The 26,093-nt window shown below is 42.0% G+C and overlaps 2 protein-coding genes and 2 long non-coding RNA genes across 4 annotated transcripts in view; 3 read left to right on the top strand and 1 right to left on the bottom strand.

Annotated features, from left to right (window-relative positions):
* LIMS2 (LIM zinc finger domain containing 2) overlaps positions 1 to 4,002 on the top strand; it is a 30,565-nt gene extending 26,563 nt beyond the window's left edge. Inside the window, exon 10 of the mRNA XM_033069252.2 lies at positions 140 to 4,002. Coding sequence (XP_032925143.1) covers positions 140 to 287 — 148 coding nt within the window. The 3' untranslated portion in view covers positions 288 to 4,002. The remainder of the gene's footprint in view (positions 1 to 139) is intronic.
* MYO7B (myosin VIIB) overlaps positions 3,615 to 26,093 on the bottom strand; it is a 46,478-nt gene continuing 23,999 nt past the window's right edge. Inside the window, exons 27-48 of the mRNA XM_033069241.2 lie at positions 24,857 to 24,983; positions 23,411 to 23,530; positions 22,368 to 22,541; positions 21,737 to 21,964; positions 21,133 to 21,300; positions 20,424 to 20,541; positions 20,204 to 20,330; positions 19,314 to 19,483; positions 18,449 to 18,630; positions 17,549 to 17,676; positions 16,869 to 17,026; positions 16,252 to 16,405; positions 14,195 to 14,350; positions 11,572 to 11,677; positions 11,323 to 11,436; positions 10,374 to 10,461; positions 9,925 to 10,031; positions 9,279 to 9,464; positions 8,359 to 8,475; positions 7,632 to 7,715; positions 6,800 to 6,919; positions 3,615 to 6,034 (exon numbers count right to left, since the gene is read on the bottom strand). Coding sequence (XP_032925132.1) covers positions 5,951 to 6,034; positions 6,800 to 6,919; positions 7,632 to 7,715; positions 8,359 to 8,475; positions 9,279 to 9,464; positions 9,925 to 10,031; positions 10,374 to 10,461; positions 11,323 to 11,436; positions 11,572 to 11,677; positions 14,195 to 14,350; positions 16,252 to 16,405; positions 16,869 to 17,026; positions 17,549 to 17,676; positions 18,449 to 18,630; positions 19,314 to 19,483; positions 20,204 to 20,330; positions 20,424 to 20,541; positions 21,133 to 21,300; positions 21,737 to 21,964; positions 22,368 to 22,541; positions 23,411 to 23,530; positions 24,857 to 24,983 — 3,016 coding nt within the window. The 3' untranslated portion in view covers positions 3,615 to 5,950. The remainder of the gene's footprint in view (positions 6,035 to 6,799; positions 6,920 to 7,631; positions 7,716 to 8,358; positions 8,476 to 9,278; positions 9,465 to 9,924; positions 10,032 to 10,373; positions 10,462 to 11,322; positions 11,437 to 11,571; positions 11,678 to 14,194; positions 14,351 to 16,251; positions 16,406 to 16,868; positions 17,027 to 17,548; positions 17,677 to 18,448; positions 18,631 to 19,313; positions 19,484 to 20,203; positions 20,331 to 20,423; positions 20,542 to 21,132; positions 21,301 to 21,736; positions 21,965 to 22,367; positions 22,542 to 23,410; positions 23,531 to 24,856; positions 24,984 to 26,093) is intronic.
* On the top strand, positions 5,949 to 18,534 carry LOC117001079. Its single transcript, XR_004418913.2, has 3 exons — positions 5,949 to 14,422; positions 17,613 to 17,730; positions 18,417 to 18,534. It is a non-coding gene; the product is annotated as an uncharacterized LOC117001079 (long non-coding RNA).
* Positions 21,902 to 26,093, top strand: part of LOC117001076 — a 33,218-nt gene continuing 29,026 nt past the window's right edge. Inside the window, exon 1 of the long non-coding RNA XR_004418911.2 lies at positions 21,902 to 22,068. This is a non-coding gene — a long non-coding RNA (uncharacterized LOC117001076). The remainder of the gene's footprint in view (positions 22,069 to 26,093) is intronic.

Below are 26,093 nucleotides of genomic sequence, written 5' to 3'. Positions count from 1 at the left end.
ACTACCAGATGAGGAAATGAGTTGTTTTATAAATGGAATAGAATGCTTGCAACAACACTGCTGTAGATGCATGGAAATTTTAATTAGTGAAGCATATAGTTTGCAAATACCATTTTAATAACTGTTCTTTATGTTAAAGGAATAAATTTGTGGAGTTTGACATGAAGCCTGTGTGCAAGAAGTGCTATGAGAAATTTCCTCTGGAGCTGAAGAAACGCCTGAAGAAATTGTCAGAGCTGGCATCCAAGAAGATCCATCCTAAAGCTTTAGATTTAAACTCTGCTTAAAGCAAACAGGTCTGTCGGTCTCATGACTGCACTCTTAACACAAGCTGCTGCTCACTGCAGCTTTTGATTGCAGAAGCAATTATTAGGAAGTGGAACCAAAGATAAGTAGTACCTTCCCCTGCCTCTGGGTTTATCTCTTGCATCTAGGCTGTCCCTTTTCTCAGGCAATTGTTTATTAACACTGGCAGGAAGAGGAGTATGAGTTCTGCTTGAGCAGCATGCAGGCTGTTTATTAATTTGCTACTAACATTGCATTTTGCCTTTTGGAGTTACACACAGTCCTTCCTTCCTCAGTTAAATTGTACTACTCTTTCCACTCCTCTAGTCTAAGGAATTTGGAAAAAGTGGTTAAATGTAGGGCTGGAGGAAATGTCAGATTTGCTCTTTTTCAATCAGAGTATCAGAATTTTTCTTTTTATTCTGGGTGAAGCAATTTTTAGGTTTCTTAATATATAGGCAAATAGTCTGAAAGTTGTCATTCTTTACTACATGCGAAAAGTTCTGGTCTTTCTCCAGATTTCTACAGAGAATATATGGGTGCCCTATCCTATATCCCTATATCCTAGTCCTTCTGGTTTGTAGGTTTACTGGACAAGCCCAGGAATCAGTAGCTATAGCATCTGCACTGCCCACTCAGGCCCAGTGTTAAGGCAACTAAGAAGTTTCCTTTGCTGTTCCTGTGCTCAGTACTAAGGAGATTTCAGCTGTCAAGGCCACATGAGCCTCTTCAGAATAGTTGGGCTCTCCTTAAGGAGAAGGTGGCTATGGGAAGCTAAACATTTTATTAGAACTGACACTGATTTTCTCTGTTCTCTACTACATGGCTGGTAGAGCTTCTACTGGTCAATACAAAGCATGTCCTGTCTGTTGGCATAGCTGATACTTACTGAGGCAGTGTGGCTGGAGTGTTGGCTGCTCTTCTGGATAAGGAAATTGGATAAATAATATGATACCAATTTAAGCACTTCAGTTTTCCCATTCTCACTTTATTTGCCAGGTAAGTATATGCTTGTTGGTCACGCTCCAGAAAGCTCAATTACATGAAGGAGTTTCTGATGTTTACAGTTTGTAGCAAATGTGGTATTATGCAGAAAAAAAAACCATTCTTAAAATTTTTACCCAAATAAGAGTCCCATTAATCTTTCTTTTTGAGACCTGAGTGTACTTAAGGAGAGGATCTCAGGCATGATGCTAACATCTCAAGCATAGAGTCCTCCACTAATTTTGCCTGTCACCAGTGAGGTTTCACTGGTCCTACTGTCTCTGCTACCACAACCCAAGGTGCTGAGAAATTTGGATATTCTCAATACTTATTTAGAGGTGAGCCATCAGCAGTGCTGTTCCTGAGCCCACCTACAGTGTATGATCCCAGTGAACTTCTGAGTCCCTCAGGGGTGACTCCCATTCTTCCTTGTGCTGAATTAAGCTGAGCAGCCTGAAAATCATTTTCCATGAACATTTATGAGACTGTGCCTGCCCCTTTGCAAGGCTGACAAGCACTGAAGGGCTACTGTCCTTTGCATGATTTAAATCTTCCAAAAAGTGGCTGCTTTAGTTGGTCAAATGAACACAGCAGTTGGGCCTAGACAACACCCTGCAGCCATGGGTTAATTAGGTACCAAGAAATTTAATCTTTCCCACTTCTTGTATGTGTGAGCAGCAGTTGGACTGGGGCAGTAGTCTGCTTTAGAATTGTTACCATACTTGCTGGATCAATACCCATGGAACTGTACCAGTGATACCAAAGCAGTGGTGGGAAATCCTGGAAAACCGATCAGAATCCCACGTGTGAGACCATCTCTTAGGATCTTCACTGCCTTTGCTAACTCGGTTTCCCTCAGCTGCTTTGCTTTTTGTTGCTGTAAGTTACTGTAATCTTTGAACTGGGTTATAGTGTATCCACTGTAACAATGATGAGGGGATAGGCCTAATTTTAGCAGTAAACTCTTTCATCTTCTCCTGACCAATTTACACTGTAGATTCCAGTGATAGTAGCTGCTTGTGTCACTGCTTTAGGAGAGCATGTGGCTATTCAGTGTTTTCTCACCAGCCTTAAAATGGCCTTTTAGTTAAGGGCAGAAAAAACAGCATGTCTTTTGGTGCAGTAGCATGGCCCTGCAAAGACCTCCATTTACAATCAAACCTGTTGTTTGGCATTTTGTCACAGCATAAAACACTTGAAGTTCTGACCTAGGTGCAGCTCAGTACATTATGCAGATTCTTCTCAACATAAAACATTCCGTTCTGTTCCTGTGGTCTCAGTCACAGGCCATGTCTGATGCTGAATCTGAGCAGCTGTGTATCCCCAGCCTCCTGGGAAGTGGTGGAGGAACACACAGCCACACATTCCTGGTAAATATGGAAGGACTAAGTAACTAGCAGCCGATAGGTAATATTCTTTCAGCAGCCACTCTCACATTCAGCAATGGAAAATGCACGTATGTGAAGGTGAATGGCATTACTTCTGTGCTGCCAGTGAAGATTTAGTGTGTGCTTTCCCTTGTCTCGTGTTAGAAATTTGGCAGACCTAGAAAGCTTCATAGTTCAAAGGAGAGTTGATATCATTCTCTTTGAAAGGCTGTTCAGTTCTCTAGGATTTGGAATATGTCCTTATCTTCAGGGCACTTTGCAAAATTAATTGGTGAAAAAAATAATTGCAGTCCCTGATCGCTAAACTAATGGAGGGGGATATTCTCTTAAAGTATTGATTTTTCACAATAATTTTTCTTATACTTCTCCTGCCCATAGCCTGCAATGTGCAGAGTTACAGTAGTTTATATTACCAATGTACCTCTTGCGTGAGAGTGGAATTGAAGGAGTAGGAGAATAACTGTAAGTGGCTTAAAAATGCATCTTCCTCTGCTTCTGTCAGTCTACTTTTTAAAAACCAAGCAGAATATAATGCAAACTCACAAGTTATCCTTAGTGCCTTGGTAGGCTGACAGGTTGGGTTTTGCTTCATTTTAATGAATATAGTCAAGGTGTCAGCAAGAAATAAGCTGCATGCTTTTTTCCATTGCTCCAAATAGACCTGCTGGCCAAATTCTTCCTAAGCATCACACCACTGGAGTGTAGAGATTTATTTGAAGGTTGAACTTGGCTCAGAAATCTACACCTACTAAAAAATGTTGTCTCATACTATATATTTATAGTTTACATTCACATTTACGCCTAATTAAAATCACTAACACTCACTGAGTACACTTGAAAATGGTTTTGCTTTTAGAAAGCATGGTATGTGAAGCTTGTTTTTATTCAAAGGATATGCTAATCATTGCAGGCTCTCGTTATTGCACTAATCTGCTCTCTAGGATTTGCGTCCTGATGTTTTTACAGCAGTCTGTGTAGAGCTGACAAACACTGGTCAGCCTTTCCATAGAGAATTCCTGATGTGGCATGGTTGGTGTTAGATGATATCACTGACACTTTCAGAAGTGATTGGATGGGGAAGGAATAGATGGCAGGCAAGCGTGTAATAAACATGGTTATACTAGCCTGTAAAGCACTGTTAAGTGCTGAGGGTATTAGGCTGAAAAAAGAATTAGCAGCTCCCTGCCTTGGTTCAGGCCTTGATGGGTTTTGCACCATGTAGAGCTCTCACTTTATCACATGTTGTTTGAGCTGTCTAACCAAAACACATGATTGTAGATTGAAGTGTTGTAATACTGTGCTTTTGTATATTCTTGTATTAAAGTTAACTGTAATACATTTTAAATCTTTACACAAAAAAATGGAAAAAAAATGTGTATAGTGTACAATTAATACCATATTTTCAGTGCTTAGCCAGAGACTGTTACCCACTCCAAGGAACTCTGGGATTGCTGAAACCTGAAGCACTGTTGTGGTGAATTCACGTTTTGGGCCTGTGCTGCTTCTCTGGTGATGTGTTGGTTGATGAGGATGTGCAGAAAGGGGTATATCATCCTTCTAGTGGCTGTGTTGTACAAATTGTGTTGTGTATGTAATGAGCAGATGGGATGCTGTGGTCATTTACAGGATATAGTGGATATTTGGTAGATTTAGGTTACATGGATCTGGAACAAAAATTCACTTTCCTTGGATAAAAAAACACACGGTTTATTTTATGCACTTTATTTAAAAACCAGAAACAATACAGTTTGGCTGCAAAATTTATTTTTGTACAGGTAAAGTGTTGAACATTTCATACTTATAGCTACTTAGTTAGATCAGACACTGGGTGACAAAACCACTCTGGGTAATTAGACTCCAGCATTTCCATTGCCAGCAATGGAGATCACAGCAGGAGCATCTAAGTGCTTGCAAAAAGATCAGCTATTCTGAGAGATGTGGCACTCATTTAGATGCACAAAGAGAGTAGGGCTCTTCCCTGCCACCCATATACAAAACTCCCACCAGCATTTGAATTTTGCACATACATGTCAGAGGGAACAAGAGGACCATTGTGCACCCATTGGCAAAGTTGAGAGATCAGGCAGAGCTGCTTTTCCAGCACTGCCAGATTGTGTCTCAAGGAACTTGGTGTAAATGCTTTAAGACATGTTCATGTTTCACTGGGAGCGAGGGAGGAGTATTTGTTCTGAGGGTGAAGCAGCTAAGCTTACTCCCACCACAGTCTGTATTTGCTTTACACACTCAGAGCACACTCTAGTTCCCGTGGCACCAAAGCTGTGTTTCTGCAAACCTCTTAGAGATGAACAAGTGCTGAATTGAATTTTACCACTCAAACTGTCTGCTAAACAGGAAGCAGAAAAGATCAGGGCAAATTAAAGCTATTATGCTTGTCTCATGAAGGAATGTCTGCATAACTCCAAATAGAATATTTTTGTAGAGCAGAAAAGTCTCTTTTCAACAGACCTTTGTTAGACTGAGTTCTTCAATTCTGATTTGCACTGAGTAGCTCATCTATATCTTGAAATAGGAGCAACTAAAAGTGATGGACCCAAACCCCAGACTCATTTCAGATCTTACTAGAAATTCCACAGTAGAAAGCAGTTTTAGCTTCCAAGAGCATTATAATGTGGAAGAAAGAAGGCTATTTAATTTAAGCAGGGCTGTGGTAAGTTAGGAACAGCCTGCAAGTTTAGCAGCATGCAGTTACATTCTGTCAGTAATTGGCTGTCAGTCTACTGTTATGTGCAGCATGTAACCTAGGGACCAGAGGAAACCCAGCATCTTACCTTTCAAAGTGTCCAGTTATCTACTACTAAAGGGCATCTCTCCACTCTTAGAATTGCCAATAGGAGGAAAAAAATTACCTTTGTTTTCAAAGACTCTTGGGAGTCTGTGCATTTGGTAAGAGCATATACAATAAGGGGCATTTTCTTTCCAAAAGAAAGATAGCTCTTAATGTGTGTCTGTCTTTAGATGGAGAAGATTCAAGCTATTAGAACAGGCCCTCACAGGGTTTCCTCACTCCCACAGAACATGAAAGTCCATCTAAACTTTCTCTAAATCCAATATCTGAAAAAAATTCTCATACTACACCTAAAACAGAAGTGATATATCTGAAAGCACATGCTGACTTGAGCTTCTCTTGTAGTAGTATTTCAGCAACTTGGTTCATTCAGTGTTTGATCAGAAGATCAATCATGAAGATGAATATTTTTAAATGGCATTTCTTTTGGGATATGAAATTACAGGTAGTTTGGCACAAGTGTAGGTCATGGGCTCTATTTCCACTCTCAGGCTGGGAGGTTCTTTTGCTTGTTTACAGCATTCATGAGCAGGCGTACGTAGGATGTTAACAGGTCATCCATTTTGTAACCCTGTCAGGAAAGAAAAAAGTCTTAAATCTCTCAGGGAGTTCCACAAGCAAAAATAACTCATTTCCTCCCTCACTTATCATCTTCTCAGGTTCTTCTTGAATGAACATCTTTTCTTTCAGTATCTGTCACTGTTCTAGTTATAATTCATCCATTCCTCCCTGTGCTTTTCATAGACTTCCAAAACTTCACAGAGCATAGATCCACTGTCTCCGTAGTATTTACTCTGTAGATTGATTTGTACTTAAGATTCTTGTATTTAAGAATTCAAGCTTTTCTGTCAGTTAGTAATTAGCCTTTAAATGTTTTTGTTATCTTTACAAACCTACCTTTAAATATTAATACAGTGATGCTTCTCTGAAATTGTGAATAGTCTGAAACCAGTTGTTTAAAAGGAGGTACCACTCTGGAAAATATGAAGTCTTACAGGGCTGGCATTACTATACAACTGGAGGCAGACATGCAAGACAAAAAGCTTCTTATGTAGCTTTGCAGTCTTAACATCTCAGATGGATAGAATTTTGATGTATGGGAAGAATTTGGGTAATTACTATTTTTCCTTGTGTTCTGTGTCATGCATCTTTGCATCAGATATAATTATATATTAACTGAACCAGTTCCAAATGGCAATTTTATTCCACACAGCAGTGAATACTATTTGTATCTGCACTGGTATTTATCTGTTTTGGCACGTTCTTTTGTAGCAGTCCTGATTGGAAAGTAGAAGTTAGGATTTTGTTGCGTCTAAGTTGGCAAAACTCTTCTTACCAGAGATGTCTCACATAAGAGCCGGTTTCCTCGTATCAGGTTGCCTATTGTCATGTGAAAGTATGTGCTCCCACTGCTCCAGTTGGATATTTTATTGAAGGGGTAGACTACTAAAATGTCCTGCAAGGGGAAACAAACTGATCTGTAGAACATTTCTCAAATGAAAACAGGCTGTTACATAAGAAAACCTGTGGAGTCAGAGAATTTTTGTTCTTCCCCACTTCATTTATAAAAGCAGTGGATCAAGGTAGTTCTTGCATCCACATTAGTGGTGTATTGTATTGTTACCAACCAGGTAAATTTTAATCGCATTAATGAGACTTCCTTTCATTATATATTGATCTTTGCCTTAGCACACTGCTATCAGATTTACAATAATCTACACCTGTATTTTAATTTACTCCATTATTGAAACCAAATAGTGATACTCCCTTTTCCTGAGAACTTTGTAAGACCAGACTGCTGGGGTTAGACTGCAGCTAAACATGGCCATTCAGCCTGATCTTTCAGACAGCTGGGGCTTCCTGCAAAGCATTTTTCTGAAGCAGGTTCCTGGGTGCATTGCCCATCCATCTTCCTGATGTTCCCACCTAGTCAGTTCTATCATGATTCCCCTGTCTTTTTTCAGAGATGCTCTATGCTATTCCTTTCCAGTGTAGAAACTGCAAAGAAGTGATTTGAGACTGTAACATTTTCTTCAGTTTCACACAGAAAATTAGTAGAGAGCCTTTGTCCTCTCCTCCCATTCCTGGGCAAGGTCCTATCACTGTCCCTAAATTAGCAGGGTCTATTCAATCCTTCCTTAGATGAACTTGTGAGAGGCAGCTGTTACCTTTGTCTTCTGATGTATCAGTGAGACTCCTTGCTTGTTGATTGCAATCAGTACAATCTCTGGGAAATTGGGCTCCGAGGCTTGCTATAAATGAGTAACACAGCAAGATAATCAGAAAATTGAGAAATTATCTGTAGCAGGGGCCCAGTGACCTTTAACAGTGTCCAGTGCTTCTTGTTCTCCTTCCCAAATGAACACTGAAACATTTTGGCCATATACTGATGACTTGAGCAAATGCTATATGACAGCAGAATCAGGTCCATTATTTACTATGCTGTCTGGTAACAGACTTAGTGAATAATGCAAACCATTTAAGAGCCTAGTGAGGAGGAATTAAAGATAACACATGGGAAATTATTATTGGGTGATACCCACTCCAGAATGAGAAGGTTAGTACCATTCTGTTCTGAGGGAAGAATCACCAAAGAGATAAGATTTGGCAGCACTTTCTTGTGGAGAGCAGTGACAATTTAGCCCCCTACAGCTGTATAATTGTAGTAGAGGTATTTACAACTAAAGCAACAACATTGCCAGTAAACAACAAGCATAATTTAGAATGGATGAAGAATACATCTCCCAACTTGGAAGGAACTGAGTTTTCCTCAAGAGATTACAGGAATTCAGCTTTATCATGTATTTTTACTTTCAGATATGGAATTATAGTCAGTCTGTATTCCTTGGTACCGATCTACTACCAAACCAACTCACACAGGCCTTCAAACCTTACCTTCACCTCAAAAAAGGCTGATCCAAATGTTGGCCACCGGTGTATCATTTTCAAGAAAGCAATCTTGGCCTCATCCACAGTTTTTCCTTCATGTTTACTATATGCTGTAATAATGCTCTGTTCAGGAAAAGAGGATACAGAGCTAGTTGAGTTGGAGACAGACAGGTTTCCAGTGCCTTTCAGCTCATCACCACAATCAGGCTTTTTTCCACAGCAGTAGAAAATTGAAAATGAAAACAGCTGCTATGCTATGGGACAAGGTAAAGCTAGAACCCTCCAATGTTCCTTATTCCTCTGTTGGGTGAAGGAAGCCCAGCATCTTGAGGAAGTGGACTTCAGGGCAGAGGGGCAATGTGAGATAGAAAGCTAGTGTTCAACACCCACAGGTACGTATTACATCTTTGGCTGAAAAATGGAGGGTGAATTTTCCCTTTGAATTTGAAAGAATGTCCTGTGTTTTCCTCAGCAGATTAAGTGATAAGTGCTTGCTGAAACTTCTTTGCCCATTTTGTGGATAAAAGCCTTTTGCTCTAAGTAACATGGACACAGTGCAAGGAGATCGATTTGTGCCAAGAAATACTTATGAGACACCCTAATTTTCTATTTCTGTCCAGTATCCTCAACTTCCAAGTCCCATCACTGACTCTCCTATCTCTTAACTCTTTTTCTGGGCACTGGAAATAGTTAAGTATCACCAAGAAAGATGCACACTTGCAGAAAAGCCATTCAGGCCTGCAGATATCTTTCAGAATTTTGGTAGAGTATGTAAAATCTGGATTGGAAGAGGGAAATCCAGGAATATCCAATACCATTCCTCCACAGTACTTTCAAAGACCATCAGATCAAAAATGTAGCTCAATGTGTTTTCTCTACTAAAGCTCTGTATATGTATTGTGACTAATGTAAGCCGATGTTCTTACCTTCTTCCATTCGTCTGGTGACACTGCTCGGAGCAGATTGTCTGGCACCAGTTCCTTCAGGATTTTGTGGATGGCTGCCAGCTGCGTGCGGTCATTGTTGAAGCGTGCTTTATAAATCAGCCCTGCCAGCTGCACAGCTTCATCCTTGGAACACTTGTGGTAGCCTCTGAGGTACTTTGGCAATTCCTGGAAGAGACCAGCTCTGAATCCAGGCAGAATGGGCTAAAGCAAACACTGACTTAAATATTCTGTATTTGTGAGGTCAGGACACAAGTCTTGCCAAACACAGTCCAAGGACACCCCAAGAACTTTTGGCTCCTTCTGAAAGTTCTCTGGATGATCTTTAAAGATCCTTTCCAACCCAAAACTTTCTTTGATTCTCTGATTTATGAAGCAAGATGAGCATTTCCCCAGTACAGTGAGGTAAAGGAGCTGTACTCTTAACATGTTCAGTGTAGCTAAGGTGTGAGCACTGTGAGAAGTAAGTATGTTCTGAGGCTGAGCTGTGCCCTCTCTGGAGGAGGTATTCCTCTGGAGGCTCTATAATGCAGGCTTTTGAGAGGGAGACAGTAATACTCCTACAGACTTAATTTCCCAGGAGTATTTATTGGCTCACATGACACCTCTGCCTTAGGGAGCTGCTTACCTGGTGGTAATGGAAAATAGTATCAGCTTTCAGATCCTTGCCAGGAGTGACATTCAGCCACAGCTTTCTCATGAAGTACACCTCATATGCCACAGACAGAGCAGCCCCTAAGGAGATCAGATCTTGTTAGTGTTCTCTGTGCCACTGACAGTTCTACAGTTTTTAAATTGCTTGTGAATTGCTTCAGGAAAGTAATTATGGTTTTAATAATAACAAAGTTACTAACAAAACAACACAAGCAGCCATATTAGATGACAGAAGAAATTATTAGTTTTCAGTTCTGGACACTGCTCCTGCAATGATCAGATGGAGAAGTTGAAGGACTACCACTGAGTGTTTGTTATTGGTGCTCATGACAGCTGCCTGCTGGTGTGCAGTACACCTGAATTCTCTTACACTGATGGGAGTACATCCCCTGATGCTTCTTGTCATGCTGGCATTCTCCTTACCATCTTTTCCTGGTTTGTTCCTTCTATTCCAGTCTGTCACCTGCCTTAGGGAGTCAAAGAAGTAGTCTGCTTCATTCTGACTGATCACCTGCAGAGGCCAAGCAATGAAGGAGAGAAAGGAGGGGTTAGCACATCGTATAAAATGCTGCCTGTACCACATACCCAAGTATCTGACTGAATTTTCTTTCCCTGTCTACAGTGAGAGAGTGGAATTACAGTAGGAAAGAAGTAAAAAAATAGGTGGAGGAAGGCTCAATTTCCTTATATTTCATATGGGGATCTTTATTGCATCTTCTGTTGCTTCTTGCTTTCCAGGTTGCTTATTGAAGTCAAGCTGAAGATGCCTGCCTTATTCCCAGTCTTCTCTTTGTAAAAAGTGTTGTTACATACTGTTTCTCTTTTCAGGAAGGCAGCACACCAGAAACTCCCTGTGCTAGGGCTCAGTGTTGCTTTTGCCTTGATCACAGTTTCAGAGAGAAGGGACCTCTCAGCAAGACATCCAGCGCAAGCTTCAGCTCAGGCAAGGCAGGCTCCCAACAAACCAGAGAGTAATTAACAGGTGCTGGTTACCCCTGCTTTCCCTTATCCTAGTGGGCACTGTATATGTGCAGCACATGTACAGAGCAAAGTGTGAGTGAAAAAGAGCTGAATCCAGCAGTATGCAACCATCCTTGCAGCTGCCAGAAAGCCTACATCTTCTCTGCTTTTAATGCCACCTGGGTACTGGCAGAATTATAGAAACTGCATCTCCATCCAGCCTCTTCAAGAGACTGAAAATAATTGTCAGGTGGTAAAAGTTCAAGTTTAGATTGCATTGTCTCAGTAAGACAGAAGCAGTAATCATCTGCTCTGGTCCTTGGCTTTGTATGGTTGTTTAGGTGAGGCATAAGGTGGGGCAAATAAGAAAGGAAGGCAGTCTGGTTACCCTGCCAGATCAAGAAGGAGTTACCTTGTCTGCAATCTTCACAAAGAGGCTGAAACCTTCCCAGGACTGCAGCTGCAATTTGGAAGCAATGTTCTGACACAGAGTCTGGATTTTGGTGTTTGTTCCCACATCAAATGTCTATGAGATAACAAGACTCTTGTTACACAGAGGAGAGGAAGAAATAAGAATATTGAATGTCTTCACACATGCTCCTGGATGAGCACATCATGGCTGGAAAAATGGTCAAGGCAGGAAAAACAAGTAAGTGCTCACCTGTTCTGTTTCATTGGGGAAGCAAATCTTGTGTGAGATCTTAGTGTTGTTCTGTAAGATGGCCTCAACCTCCACAGGATGAGGTGCCCACTTCCTGCAGCCACTCCTGGAAAATGCCACCAACCATAAGAGAGATCAGTTTAATCATTGAGGAAATGAACAACAGTATTCCAGCAGACACTCTCTAAAATGCCAGTACTGTGCAATGGGGTGGGCTCTAATGGAACTCCCCAGTGCAAATTCAGTGTATTAACAGCAAGACACTGAGGGTCTTATTAGAATGTAAAGTAAAAATGTGCTGCTTTGCAAGAATAAGGTTGCATGAATAAGGCACCTTTCTAGCCAGCACCATTGCCTCTTGTGTGGATTCAGCAGCATTTTTCCTTACTGAAGTATGAATATAATGGCTACAAGGAGAAACAAATTTTATTTAATTCCTGACTCGGCAAAAATACTCGGATACAAAATTACTTGGAGCCCGAGTACCAAAAAGGTCTGGAGGGCTGCCGAAAGCATTACATGCTATGTAAGAGCTAGAGTGCAGTCACTGATTTAGGAGGTGCTTAAGCTGTGCAAAATTATACCTCAGCTGTGAAATTATACCTCAGAGCAGAGCCGCCTTTTATAGCAAAGGAACTGGCCCTGAAGTCTCATTCATGCCAAAACCTTGACATAGTTAAAGTGAGAACAAATCTAGCAAATTGCCTCTTGGGGCTGGTAAGTTCCTGTCCTCGGTGGCACAGAGCAGGCTGTTCAGGTATTTTGAACACCATAGCTAACTGGCCTCTCACACTGGGTCAGTCTCTCAGCTGGAGGTTGGTCTGGATCCAAGCTTTAATTATGTGGATTTGAAAACTTTTCTTCCCATTCTATAAAGGAGCATTTCCATTTGGAGAAGGAAAACTTGACTGTAGCCAAGCTAGAGCATGTGCTTTGTACTGTGCAGGCACTGTATGAAGTGTGGACCTGCCCTACTCAGTTACCTGTTCCTGAACTGGCATCAGAGGGAGGCCCTGGGAGCTCAAGGAATTGCAGCAGTTAGGCTGCAGAGGCATAGGGCTACCCACCTTTCCTTGCAGCCTAAGCTAGTAATTCGCTGCCAAGGTGAGATCTGCTTAACAGCCATCAGGATGGCTCCCTGGCCAGGATTCTGGGGATGAAGCTGTAAAGTGGTTTATGGAGAAAAAGGTGTATGCCCAAGGGCTCAGTTGGCTTCCACTGTATGTATTGTAGGTCAATCCTTTGAGCTGCCTGCTCTACCCTTTCCAAAGAGACCAAATTACTTACAGGGAGAAGTTGGACTAGATCATCACTGAAGATCCCTTCCAACTGAAATAGTTTATTCTATTCTATTCTATTCTATTCTATTCTATTCTATTCTATTCTATTCTATGTAGATGCAAGTTTGATTTTAGGAAAAGAACCACTCTTAGAAGACAAGATTTGTCTTTGTTCCCCTTCCCATCCCCCAGGCTCCAGATCTGGGGCAGTTTAGCAGATAAAATTCTCCTTCCAAACAACCCATTCTGCTTTCCCCTCCCTAATTACTCTCTCTAAAGGAGCTCTGTACAGCTCAACAGGGCTTACAGCATGAATAGTACATGATATAGGGAGGCAGGAATTTTTAAGTCTTCTCCATAGAAATAAACAATGAATAGCATTCCTTGCCATGCATTTTTCAGACACTTCAAAAGCGAGCTCAATGTGTGGTGACATTTCCCCAGCAGTGCCAAATCCCATCCACTGCAAGAGGGATATCCACTATGTTAGTGTTCCCCTAGAGCCTGACCCGTGGGGCTCACAGACCAAACATGTGGCCCAGCCTGAGAGAAAGGGGAAGATGGAGAAACTGGAAGGAGAAATAATTGGGCAGATTCTTTACTGATGAGGGCTGTGGCAAGCAAGTGGTAAATCACAACACCATCAAAAGGGAAAAGGCTGGAGTCAACCTTGAGGCCAAAGCTTTGTTCTCAGAGGGGCAAGCTGGGTTATTCCAGTACTTGGAGGAATCTAGGGAAACCTTTCCCTTACAGTTCAGTTGATCCTTCCTGAAATCCTGTTAGCCCTTTCCCTCTCTCTGGTGTCACGTCCCTTAGAACGACTTCGCATTTGAAAACACTTTGGTTTGGAGGTCTTGTTGCTTCAGCTTGGGGTAATGCCAAGGGGATGGAGAAGTGCCTTGCTCTGAGCAGCCAAGTAGGAGTCAGGGCTTTGTTCATTTGAGGTTTTTCAAAGAATAGGAATTGGTTGTACTGACCCTTTCAACAAGGTTATGCTGCCTCACCAAAGAAAAGTAAGGTCAGGATATCATCACTGACATCATTCCAACTGCATGCCCTTTAGGATGTTTGAAATACCCAGCTCTGGGAGTCAAGTGATTATGTGTGGTGATGAACTTTTAAAAATGCTGCTAACTGTGAAAGAAAAAAGTGAAACTGTGACATAGACCTCTCTTTAATGGTTCAAAGTCCATAAAGAAAGTTAAAAATAATGATCACTTAAAAAAACAAGATATAAAGACGAAAAGGAAAGTAACAGTCACGTTATTTTAGCCTGTGTGTTTTCTGGGACCTGATTATTGACATTTGAACACTTTGAGCTGGTTATATGCCAGATTATTTACCTCATTACTGTCTGAATCCTCCGACGGCAGCCTGGAGCCAGTGTTTCTTTCTGACGTGTCTCTATGAACTTCTGGGCGTGTTTCAGCAGTGACTTGCTGGGTGGGAAGAGGCCAGTGCAGAGCCAGAGGAGCTGCCAGCCCTTGGTCTCACTGTACCTGTGAATGCAAAGCCAACAGTTCTGCTACAGCCACATATAATTCTGTGTTTGACCACACAACCAGCTACAGGTAAGAGAAATACACTCCCATCATGGTCCCATAGATGGGTCCCGTGGTCTCAGAGAGCTGCAAATCAACAGAGCCTTCACCTGGGCTCTGGCATTAATTTGCTGTGCAACAACCATAACCTGGATGTGCAGTCCCAAGTCCTGCATGAGAAATACTCATGACAGATGCAAACCTCATGAACTAATACAAATTCCAGTTTAGCAGACATCTTAGCAGCAGTGACCCTGGTGCCATCCTCTTGGAAAGCCACTGTTGATTTGGTGTTCAAGCTCACATGTATTCAGATTGTGCTTTCTCAATGGATGTATTCACCTGCTCTCTGCACTGGCCAGCTTTGCTCAGGGCATGAGCACTTTGCATGCACTGGCTTCCCCTTACATGCACTCCTGTTCTGTTCTGAAAAATGAACATGTTGATAGCATTATGAAGTGAGATAGATGCAGTTCTTAAATGCTCCAGATCGAGCTGGTACTGTTTTTCAGGCAGAAATCCAGTTCTTCCAGCCCTCTGCATCTGTGAAATCTGCCAGTTGAAGCTCTTCTGGCACCTTGCCCTCACAATTAAAAAGGGCTCTGCAGCCTTAAGGTGGTCAGTGACTCTGCCTCAAAGCCAGGAGCAGAACACATTTAGCTGTGTCCAAGGATTGCTATGAAATGCTCGCTGGTGTGGTTTTGGTTGGGAAAGTCAGCATGTCTGACTCTGAAAGGGCATCAGACTTCACTGAATAAAGAGGTTCTGGCTTCTTTGTTCCCACTTACTGTTCTAATTTTGTAGATGAAGACAGACTATTTTAATCCCATTTATACTCTATAGATCAGTGATGTTTGTGTCTGTGTGAGAGCAGGACATGGTCCACAACACAGCAGCCTGGGAAGGATGAAAGATTTGTTGCTCTGGCTGTTCTAATGAAAGTATATGGAAATAGCCACATTTCAAGCATTGTTTTTCCACATCAGTGATCCCGCTCACAACGGCTACTAAATTGGTGGAATACATCAGGCATGGCACTGGCACCATGGTTACAGACTATGCATTAAGTAGCCTGTAAGATTCACTATTTGCAAGGGAATTTACCATTTAACACACAATGGAAGTTCCACTACATTTAAGTCTTCTGGAACAGTAGGATAGAAAATAAATAAATAAACACAATGTTCCCAGAAACAGACAAACTATTTTGTTAATAATTAATATTATTTTAATCTCCTTTTTTCAATTCAGTTTCCCTGGAAGTAGATCAAATTATCATTTTGTGAGTGGGGAAGAAAACACCAGCCTATTCCAGAGACGTTTATGTGGGAGGTGCCTCTGTAACCAATCTGTTCTGCTAGGTAGTTATGTAACCTAATTAATATAACTAATCAAAAGTATTTATTCACTGGTGGTTAAAATCCAGCACAAGCTATGTTTTTGTGAGAGGGGAATGCTGCCATTGGGAAATTTAAATGGAGAGCTGTCAGGGCAGTTGCTGAAGGGATGCAAGGACTATGTAGTGTTTCCCCTACAAACTGCTTCGAGAGGAGGAGAGCCTCAGTGACACCTTGCCTGCCTGACACCACAAGGCGATGAGCACAGAATGCTGATGGGAGCAAGGCAGCAGCTCAGGGGAGATGATTGATGGTGCTCTCTGGCCTCCCCCTGCCTGAGAGCACTCCACAAAGGTGAGCCCCACAGCACTGCCTGGCAAAAGGGGGAAGAAGCTGTTACTCCAACATTTGTTTATCCTTCCCCCTGTCCCCATTGCATCACAAATGCAGCAGGAGCTCCTGATGCCCCCTGCACCTGAGGCCTGGCTGTGCAGGAGCAGGATGTTTGCACCCAAGTAATACCTGTTTCTGTTCTCAGTCAGTTGCTTCATAATCTGACAGTAAATCTCATCCCGCAGGACCTCCTCCTGGATAGCTGGCACAAATATCTGGTCAGTAACTTCAACAGAGGAGTGGGCCTGTTTTGAGGGGTAATCTCCCATGAATTTCATGATGGGTGAATGTGCTGTTAAGGAGAAAAGCAGGCCAATTTTGGAAGGCAAATAGGTAGTTTTATCTGGATTGTAACATGTTTGTTGATGTCTAAGTGGCAAATACTGGGAGGAGGGTCTGGAGCATGTTCCCTGTCCATTCCCTACTCCCTTTCCCTGTGCAGCAGTTGCTGTTTGGCTATGATTTGTACTTTGCTAGTAGCTGCTTTCTCTGGGCATATGCAGTAAATCTCACTCCTAAAGCCGTATTATTAGTTAAGTGAGCCATCAGTAGCTGTGGAGTACTGGGAGGAAACAGGAACATTTCCTGTGTAGACAAGGGAAACAAATTTGACCTGCTTCATCTTTATGAGATTGTACCCCCTGTAAGGTGACTGAAGTATCTCAACAGAAGTAGTTTAGTGGACCTAGCTAACTCTTCCTTCCCCTTAGTGTTCTCAGAGCCCACAGAAAGGAGAGAAAGGATATCAATGAAGGCCTGACAGGCCAAATCCCGAAGATCAGGGTCTGTGCATGCTTTCTTCAGCAGTGGCTGTTTCAGAGGCTCCTTAGAATGTGCCCACAGTTGACTGTGCCCACGGGATTTCTGGAGAACAGCTTTGCTGATGGATTCCTTCTCAGGAGCCCTGAATAAAGGCAAGTGCAAGCAATACAGAATTACTGGATCAGTATTGCTATGAACAAAGGAGGTCATTATCACAAAGTCATATCTTTAGACCTGTGCTTTCACGAGATAGTGATCTCAGATCTCCTTTGATTCTGCAGATCAACAAGAGCAAGGAAATGTAGTTTCCTGTATATCCAGAAGATAGGAGGCTTGCAAAAAGAAGAGGGTTTTTTAGAAAACCAATTTCCCCTTATTTTCTGATGTTATATATGGTCAGTAGAAGCTAAGTACTGAAGAAGGAGTGAGAAGTAAGAATAGGGCCTGCTGGAAGAAGTCAGTCCAGCTGGGGTTCTTCTACCCTCTCCTTTGCATTCTTGCAGACTTAAGATACAATAGGTCATGTGCCAGAATCTCTGTATATCCAAAGTCACAATTATAGGGAACAAAAAGAAGAAACCCAGTCAGAAGTGGGAAATACTATTACATAATTCTCTTTAAGGATTACTGACCAACAAGAACTTTTCTAGGGCATACTCTTCACCTGAAGTGTTCGTAGGAGAACTCCTCCAGGGTGTAAGGCTTCACCTTGATATCCTCTTCATCAGGTTCCTCCATGAAGGAGTTCTGTGAAGCTGTCCTCCTCTGGTCTGGAGACATCATCAGCAAACTCTGGAATAACACAGCCACATAGAGATGTCACATGGCCTCTGCAAGTATTGTCAGGTATTACTCAGCATTTATGTGCAGTAATCCTGTGTGCTGCCTGAGACCTTCTGTCTCAAAAGCAGTATCTCCAGAGATTCAAGAAAGACCTGGATACAGTTGACTCAAAGGAGTACTTTACACAGACACAATAGTAGTGGACATTAAAATGTATGTGATTATTCAAAGCACAACACATATTTGACAATGCACCTGCTTCTCTCTAGTGTGTTTTGCTACCAGTTTTTCTGCTTTTTTATCTCTTAGCACAGGATACACTGAATCCTCAAAACTGAAGACAAAATTATTAGCAGAGGCATTAATGAGAAACCTTGGCTCCCTCAAAGAACATACTCTCTTTAAGTAACCTGCATTCACTCAGAGGTTCTCTTGAGGCATAATGTGATCACCACTCAAGCCCAGAGTGAATGCAGGAAAATTCAACTGCACACCCATACCCATTAATTGCTACCAGTTCCAGGCACTGCAATCTCCCATGATGAATAGACTGGATTTTGGGGTTTTTTAAAGTCATTTGTTTTTGCAGTCTTCTCCTTAGGGTCTGGGCTAGGTTTAGTTTTGTTTTCAGACAGGACAGAAGTAAATGCTTTGTTTCAATGGGAGGTGTAGAACTTGTCTGACTTTTGAGGGACAATTATCTTCCAGTTATTAATTCAAGCATATTAACATTTTTTATCTTCTTCCAGTCTTTTCACAGGGAGTGCTTAGCTTTCCTTACCACCACTTGACTAGAAGGTTTTGTGAGGGAAGGAATGATGTAGATGTCTTCCAAAAATACATTCCCTGTTTTGCCTGTCCTTTCATTCTGGGCAGAGATCCAGCCAGAGTCTGCATCAAGCCTTTTGTCTTCTGTGAAGATTAGCAAGTCTCCCTTCTTGAAGGACAGGATGCTAGGATCTTCTGGAAAACAGAACAAGGGGGTACTGTTCAGGCTTGACAGGCCAAGAAAATGCAAAGGGATTGCAATGTGAAAGACAAGGGAATTGTATTTTGAAGGCCTGAATTCAGTTAGCAGTCATTTGTGTATATATGGCTAATTTTCCAGTAACACTTCAGAGAAATCACTTCTGTTTCCTCTGACACCCTGACTTTGATCCACTGAGGGCAATGGCAGAACTCGATTCACATGAATGATGACTTTGTGTCTAGACTGGCAGCAAAGCATGGAAAGGAATTCAATAGTTGTAAGTAGCTGAAGTTAATGTTTATATTTTAAACATGTGTGTCTGTTTGAAACTCCTCTATTCCACAGAAAATTTCAGTTTACTGCCTCTGTGAAATTCTTCTGCTGAGTATTTCCAGAGAGCCCAGATCCAACTTCCTACTATAAGTAAATGGAGTTCCTGGATACTATATATCTAAATAAAATATGTAAAGAAGGAGAAGGAGGAAGGAAATGTTATTTGTGTGCAAACGTACTGAATCCCATTGCCTTGTGCTTGGCATTGCTGTGCTGATGCACCCCCTGGCAGCAAAGGGACTCTTGATGAAATTCTCCCTCTCCTCTTTGAGCACCTTCAAACAAGTGCTGTGGATTCTCTCATGATTTCTTCCTCACCTTGTACAAAAGTTATGATACTTACCCTGGGATTTTTTCTCATGCATTGCCACAGCAAATTGTGATCTTTTCTTCAGTCCTTCCAAGAACATCACCACCAACTCAGCAATGACAACACTGTTTACGGATGTCAGAACAAACTCCTCGGCACGAAGTGTGATGAGAGTGCAGCTCTGGCCAAATGACTTCACTGCCCTATGTATTATTGAACAATTTGTTACCACAGCATCTGGAAGATGCTTACAGACCCATCTGAAACACAGCCAAGGCACCCACACCTCCTTGAAGATAACTCCCTTACTACTTGGTAGTTTCTAATTTGCCTTCCCACAAGCAGGTAGGTGTGAAGGACTGAAGTGGTTCAGCTTTGCTCTGGACTCCACCATGTTTTGTACAAAAGTGCTTCCATATAGACAAAAGAATATCTTTTTTTTTTTATTAACTTGACAACTAATTACATCTCTGGCAGTGCTCACAGGAGGCTTTTTTGTGTACTCTTCTCTGAGTGACCTGGTGCAAGGATGTGTGCCATGAACAAGTAGTGGTTAACTGCTTTTCTCAGTGATCCTGTTCTGGTCCATAACACCTAGTAAGTATGTGAACTCCCAGCATGCACAACAGACAATGGCTTAACTGTGTCAGTTATTTAGGCCATTCTTGTCTTGATGCCTGTCTGTGCTTCCTTACACCTTTCAGACTGAACAGGATCACTTTACACCAGCTGGAAGGATCCAGTCCTTTCAGTTATTTCCTTTACAGGCTGCTCAGAAGTTTTCCCTTTCTGTTTCCCAGACCTAGGCTAAACCACCTTTCCAGGCACAGATCAAATCACCTAAGGAGGTGGCAGAGAAGGCACACCCTTTCTGAGTATGGAAGAGATGCCACCTTCAGATCTTGTCTTTCTAGGGCCCTCACCTGTTGGTGTGGATGCCAGTTATCTCTGGGAAAGTCAGCTCAAGGAGACGCTTTTCTGACTCATCCAAGAAGCAGATGCCTTTCCAATTTATGGCAACAATGAAGTGGTTCTTTGGCAAGCTGGGTCCTGAAAATACAGAAAAAACTCCTTATCAGTGCTATACAAGTCTTCTCCTATTGATATTATATCTGTCCTCTACTCACGGGCTCCAGGTATTACCTGAAAACTTAGTGACTTCAAAGAATCTGGAAAAAAGCAAAGGCCACTGAAAGCGAGCAAAATCTACAAGTTGCTCCTTCACAGTTTGAGAGGAGAGATGGTCCTGTGTGTATGGGGCCTGCAGGACAAAAAACATACCCAAGGTTTTCCTCAGTAAAATCTGGTTTACATGATCTGCAGACAATAAAGATCAAGCCCAATCCCAGAGATCCCAACAATCCTCTGCTGTTACTGGTGTCAAGGGAACTTGGAGAAAGTAAATCAGGAAGAGTCTCCAGGGACCCACCTGCAGCTAAGAGTGCCCACAGGCATCTGGATTCCAAATTTCCCTCAAATCCCCACTAACCTGCTCACACACAGTCTAATACACCTTGGATGCCGTGGAAATAATTCAGGTAATCCATTTCCAGATCAAAACTAATATGTCATCCCATGCCCATCCTGACTTGGTTGTCAGATGGAAAACAGAGCCTTAAAAGCTACTCTATTTAGAGATTTAAATGTATTTTCATTCTTCCCCCTTGCTCTTCATATGGAAGTGTGAGTGGAAAAGTTTTCTGCTCCCCCAGACCTAATGAACTATTTGGGATCTACAGACTGAGCTGGTTTTCCTTCTTCCCCTACAGACTATTCATAAATTAAAATGGTGAAAGAAGCAGAAGCTTGGGCTCAGGAGTGGTTACCCAGCAGTGCCTGACAAACCTCTTACCTTGGCATGTGCATAGGTTATAAGGCTCACCCACTTTTCCAGGGGCTTGGACTTCAGCTGTTTTACTGGGATACAGTCATGGAGCACCTTCTGCACAAGTTCATTGTGGATAGTATCTCCAAATTGGATATAACAATATTTTGCAGCTATCTCCACCAAATCTTCCTCCTGAAACAATGAATCCATCAAAAGAGGCCTAGTAGGATGTCACAAAGGCTAGATAGCCTCTTTCAACCTTTGAACCATTTAGGAATGGGGTTTTCTCAATTTTTGTCTGGATAATTCTTAACAGTCATCCAGCATAAGGAGTGATGAACTTCACGCAATCATAACTTCAGAGAGATTATTAGCAAAGATATTTTAAAGTACAACCCAATTTGCCGCTTTGGACATGCCTCCAAGCTCCCACATGAACTGAAAGTTTCAGGGAAGGAAAAAGGTATTAATTAGAACTGCCAGTGTGACAGCTGGCACAATCACTTGAACAGGGATTGTTTATTAATAAGGGAAGAGTTGTTCACATCCACTACAAACTCAGCTTATCTTCCTGCTTTTTAATGTGGGAAGCATTAATATAGAATTGTCTCTTTGGGAGGAGACCCACCTTCTCACAGCGGTACTCTCCAAATCGAATGCCACGGATGACTTGGTGGTAAATGAGATCAGTGCTGACAGCATCCTCATGGGAGTTGTGCCAGGGGGTGAAGATTTCCTTGCGGAAGTAGAGGCGCCAGGGTGCGTGGCGCTCGTGTGTGCCCCGCTCCTTCACCAGCTGCTCACACTGAGAGATGGCATCCAGGACGTGGTCTCGGCCCCCGCCCAGCGACCACACCTGCGCAAAGGGACGCTGCATTACTGGCATGCCTGCTCTGGCTCTGCCTGAAGGACAATAAACAAAGCTCCTGGTCTCCTGACAGCAAGAAAAACTCCAAAAAGGTAAGCAGATGTATGTGTGGAAGTTGTATGTGGTAAGTGGAGGTGTTTTTACTAGTCAGCTGTGTGGCAGAGGAAACATTACAGGGCTGCAGTAAGAATTGTTGAGTGATGAGCCAAGAGAAAGTCAGATTAGGATTATCAGGTCTTGAGATCCAGCTGGGATTCAGAATTGATTTGCTTTCAGTGCAGAACTGGGTTGAGGGTGTTCCAGAATTCAGGAGTCCTCAGTGAGGCTGGATGGGCAGCAGAAATTCCATTGAAAGAGAAGGGAGCTTTCATTCTATTTTCCTACACTTTACCTTATCAAACACAGCAATGTAGAGCGAAAATCCAAAGACATCCTTCAGTTTGATTTTATCTGCTATGAACTGACAGATCTCTTTGGCAGTGGAAGCAGAATCTGCAGGGATAGTGATGCTTTGGCCATTCATCAGGGTGACATTAAACATAATGGGTTTCTTCTGCTTTGTTGCCTGTAAGTCAGAGTTAAATGAGAGAAAACAATTATGGGCAAACCTAGCTTTCTTCTGAAGAATGAAGAAGGCATTTAGATTTAAGAGCTCCACACCCTGTACAAGCTGGTCAACAATCTTTAAGTGAATCTCCAACACCCACAGTTTCTTCAGAGCATGGTGAGTCGTAAATATAAATTACACCCCTGGAGCACCACTGGACTCCAGTTGTCTTCTCCTCGCAGCTCAGGAGAGCTGATAGTCACATAACAGTGCCAACTGATAGACTTTTCATGAGCCACATTTGTCCTGATGACTTTTGGGAGATAGCCTGCAGCAAGTACATTGCCCAGGAAGATGTGTGTTAAGCAATAGGGTCCCTGAGATTTAGGGAGGAATTGAACTGAAGTCTTTACTTGAAAGGGGGAGGGATGTGATTTCTAATTACTAGGGTGACATTTAATTACTAGTGTGAAATTTAAAGGAAGTGGAGGACAATATAGCACCATCATACTCCCTTCTTCCCTTCATTTTAAAAGACTAAGCTTTGCTCAGTTCCTTCCAAAAGTGATAGTAAGAGCTTTCCTCAGGAGGTTGTTTCTGGCCTATGGTTCCTGAGTGGATGGAGGTATCTCCCTGAAAATCATCTGCTGCTACTTCCATACTCTTCTGCATTTAGGATAACTGAATAGCTAGAAGAGGACTATCCAAGAAACTACCCAGACCAAGGTGACTAGTCTTCAATCCAATCTATTTCCATGATTTGACTTAGGAACATCTGCTATTACAGGTTAGTGAATGTAGTATAACCACGAAGTATGTAGTATACTTACAAAAACCAGTATAAAATGTCCCAGATCAATATAATTAAGCCAAAAGGGAGTTGCTACCTGAAGTTCCAACCAGCTGGGAGGTTCAGTCCGGGCCCCATTGGTGTAGGTGCGTCTCAGACGCTCAGCACAGTACGGAGCGTAGCCTGTGGGCCCATGGTGGATGAAATTCAACAGGTACTACAGACACAGAGCAGGAGATGGAGTTAGGAAACATTAATCCTCAGAAAACATTAAAAACCTTCTGCAGCTGATACACTAGATTAGAGTGATCCATTAGCTTTCAGTTCACCAGAAAATATTAAAGATTAGGGTTGGAATTGATGTCTTCAAAAAGGAGGCTTGAGACAATTAGTTTTCACTCATTCCTCAGAACTTTCAGTCCAAAGGGAGAGGAGACTAGTGTCACTCTATCCACCATGTTTAAATAAGTAGAGGAGACTTTATTCTTATGGTAAAGTTAGAGCAAGAGTTAAGTGTTTTCAACCCAAGAGCCTGAAGTCTTATGACATCCTGTACAAATGGAAGAGCTGGGAAGAGGCAATTGGCAGATTAGGTCTAATGATAATCAATACTTTTACTTTTGCCAAGTTCTCTGGCAATATCAAGTGAAGTCCATGATTAAGATTGGACATTTGAATAGATAAATGGGATAGACTGAACTTTTGGAATCTGTATGGCACTTGGATGACACAGACTTGTATTTAGTGCAAGCATGGGTCATTCACCTGGTTATTTTAATGATTAAGAATATTCCTAGAGGTAGGGTATGGTCATGGCTTTCATGAGGTCTGCATGATTCCAAGTCTTTGGATGAAGACTGGTGTCAAAATATGCTTATGGTTTGTGACTGGTTTGTTCCAAATTATGTCCATTTAGCAGCATTTATTATCAGATTGATCATTTGAACTGGGGTGCTAGTAAAGCAAGGCTGAAGTGTCATGCACATCCATGGATCCTGTTTGCCTCTCAGATCTCAGAGGAAGCCTGATGTCAAGGTGTGGTGAAGTAGATTTATCATCCATTTAAACTTGGAAATTAATAAATAATTTTAAAGTCCAAATACCTATTGGACTTTTTAGGCCTTAGAGATATAGGGTAAGGACTCATAAAACTTGAGGGTGTGATTTTACACTGGCCTCCTGAATGTATCTAATCACTGGGGTTGTAACTGGAGACACCTTTTGGTTGTCTTTGACTGGAAAGGCAGAATGGGAGAGGTTAAAATTTGCCAGGTCCCTTGCAGATTATAGATCTAAAATCAGAGCTGTGATGAACAACAGAATCTAGACTGTATGACATGTAATGAAAAAAATTAAATGGGAATGCAGCAATAATTTATTTAGATTCCCAGATATGAGATGAGAAAGTTTCTGCTGAAACCACAGCATCAGCTGCTCTGAAAGCCAAACATTCTAGGTGGCTGTCAGCATCAAAACATCAAATGCACGAGAAAACAGCTCAGCTGAGGCATGTGAGCTGCAGTACGAAAGGTTAGCAATGTACCTTCACAAACGTATCTGAAGGAGGAAAGCAGCCAAGGCAAAGTGACAGAAGGATCCAGCCACGGGCATAGCTGCTCCTGTTGCTGTTTTCAGTGAGTTGTTTGCAAATCTGGCAATAAATCTCATCTCTGTAACAAAACATGTGAGAGCAATAGATAATTCACTGTGTGAACTGTCTTTGGACAGTTTGGACTGCAAGCTTGGCAGGATTGCAGCATGATGAAGTAGATCTGAGCTAGGTTCAACCACAATAGCTAGGCTAGCACCCATAACGCACCACAGGAAATAGTTTCGCTATGGAAAAGGCTCCAGGCATGCTTAGGGCCTTTTGCCACCCCTTCTTACTCAAGCAGCTCAAGTGCAATTCTCATGCTGAATTAACATCTGGGAGAAGCAGGGGGCTGTACAGGAAAAACTGCTGGGTCACACAGCTGTGAAATGGCATTGCTGTCTGAGAGCCTAGATGTGTAACTTCCTCTGAGCTCTCTACAGCATGTGGGTTGTAGCTCATGGCTTTTGTCTGTCTGCTTGTAGGTGGATTTGGGGATAAGGATGGGGGACACCCTGCTTAATTTTATAGCTATACATTTATATATTTATGTATTTATATATATATTATTTATATTTATATACAAACTTTGAGTGAATCTTGTACAGAAATGGAGAAAGGAGGGCTTCAGAATAAGCTTCTGAAAATGCAGGTTACCTGCAACAAGGACTTAGGGGAAACAGATGCAGAAATCTGCATACAAATAAAAGTGTTACTAAAAAATTATATTATTTTTTTCTAGACTATTAGAACACACATTTGTCAAATGTAATGTAAGAGGACATAAGTTGGATGAGTTTTTGTTCCCTAATAGGACATTTGATGAAACTCAAACTGAGGGTATAAGTACTTAGCCTGTGGCTATTATGATATATGGATTGAATGCAATTTTTACCAGCTGAGAATCTGCTTCAGGGAGTGTCTTGACTGAAACAAAGTGACTGTGAAGAGAGGAATGCAGCCCATGACTGAGGTCATGGCACGGCCTTTGTCTGTGGGCTATGTTACAGAAAAGTGCTTAGGATAAAACAAAGGAGAGGATTCATGAGGTCAGGACAGAATCAGCTAATTTCTGCCTTACCCTCACACCATGTTTGGCCTAAGGTCCAGCCTCACACTGCTTGGGGTCAGGATTTCTCCTCAGTGTCTGATACACTCAGCAATTCAGACCTTTGACTGTCAGGGACAT

Source organism: Catharus ustulatus, chromosome 10 (genome assembly GCF_009819885.2).
Source record: "Catharus ustulatus isolate bCatUst1 chromosome 10, bCatUst1.pri.v2, whole genome shotgun sequence".
Lineage (NCBI taxonomy): Eukaryota > Metazoa > Chordata > Aves > Passeriformes > Turdidae > Catharus > Catharus ustulatus.
The sequence above is the reverse complement of the archived record's forward strand: the minus strand, read 5'-3'. Positions and strand labels throughout refer to the sequence as shown.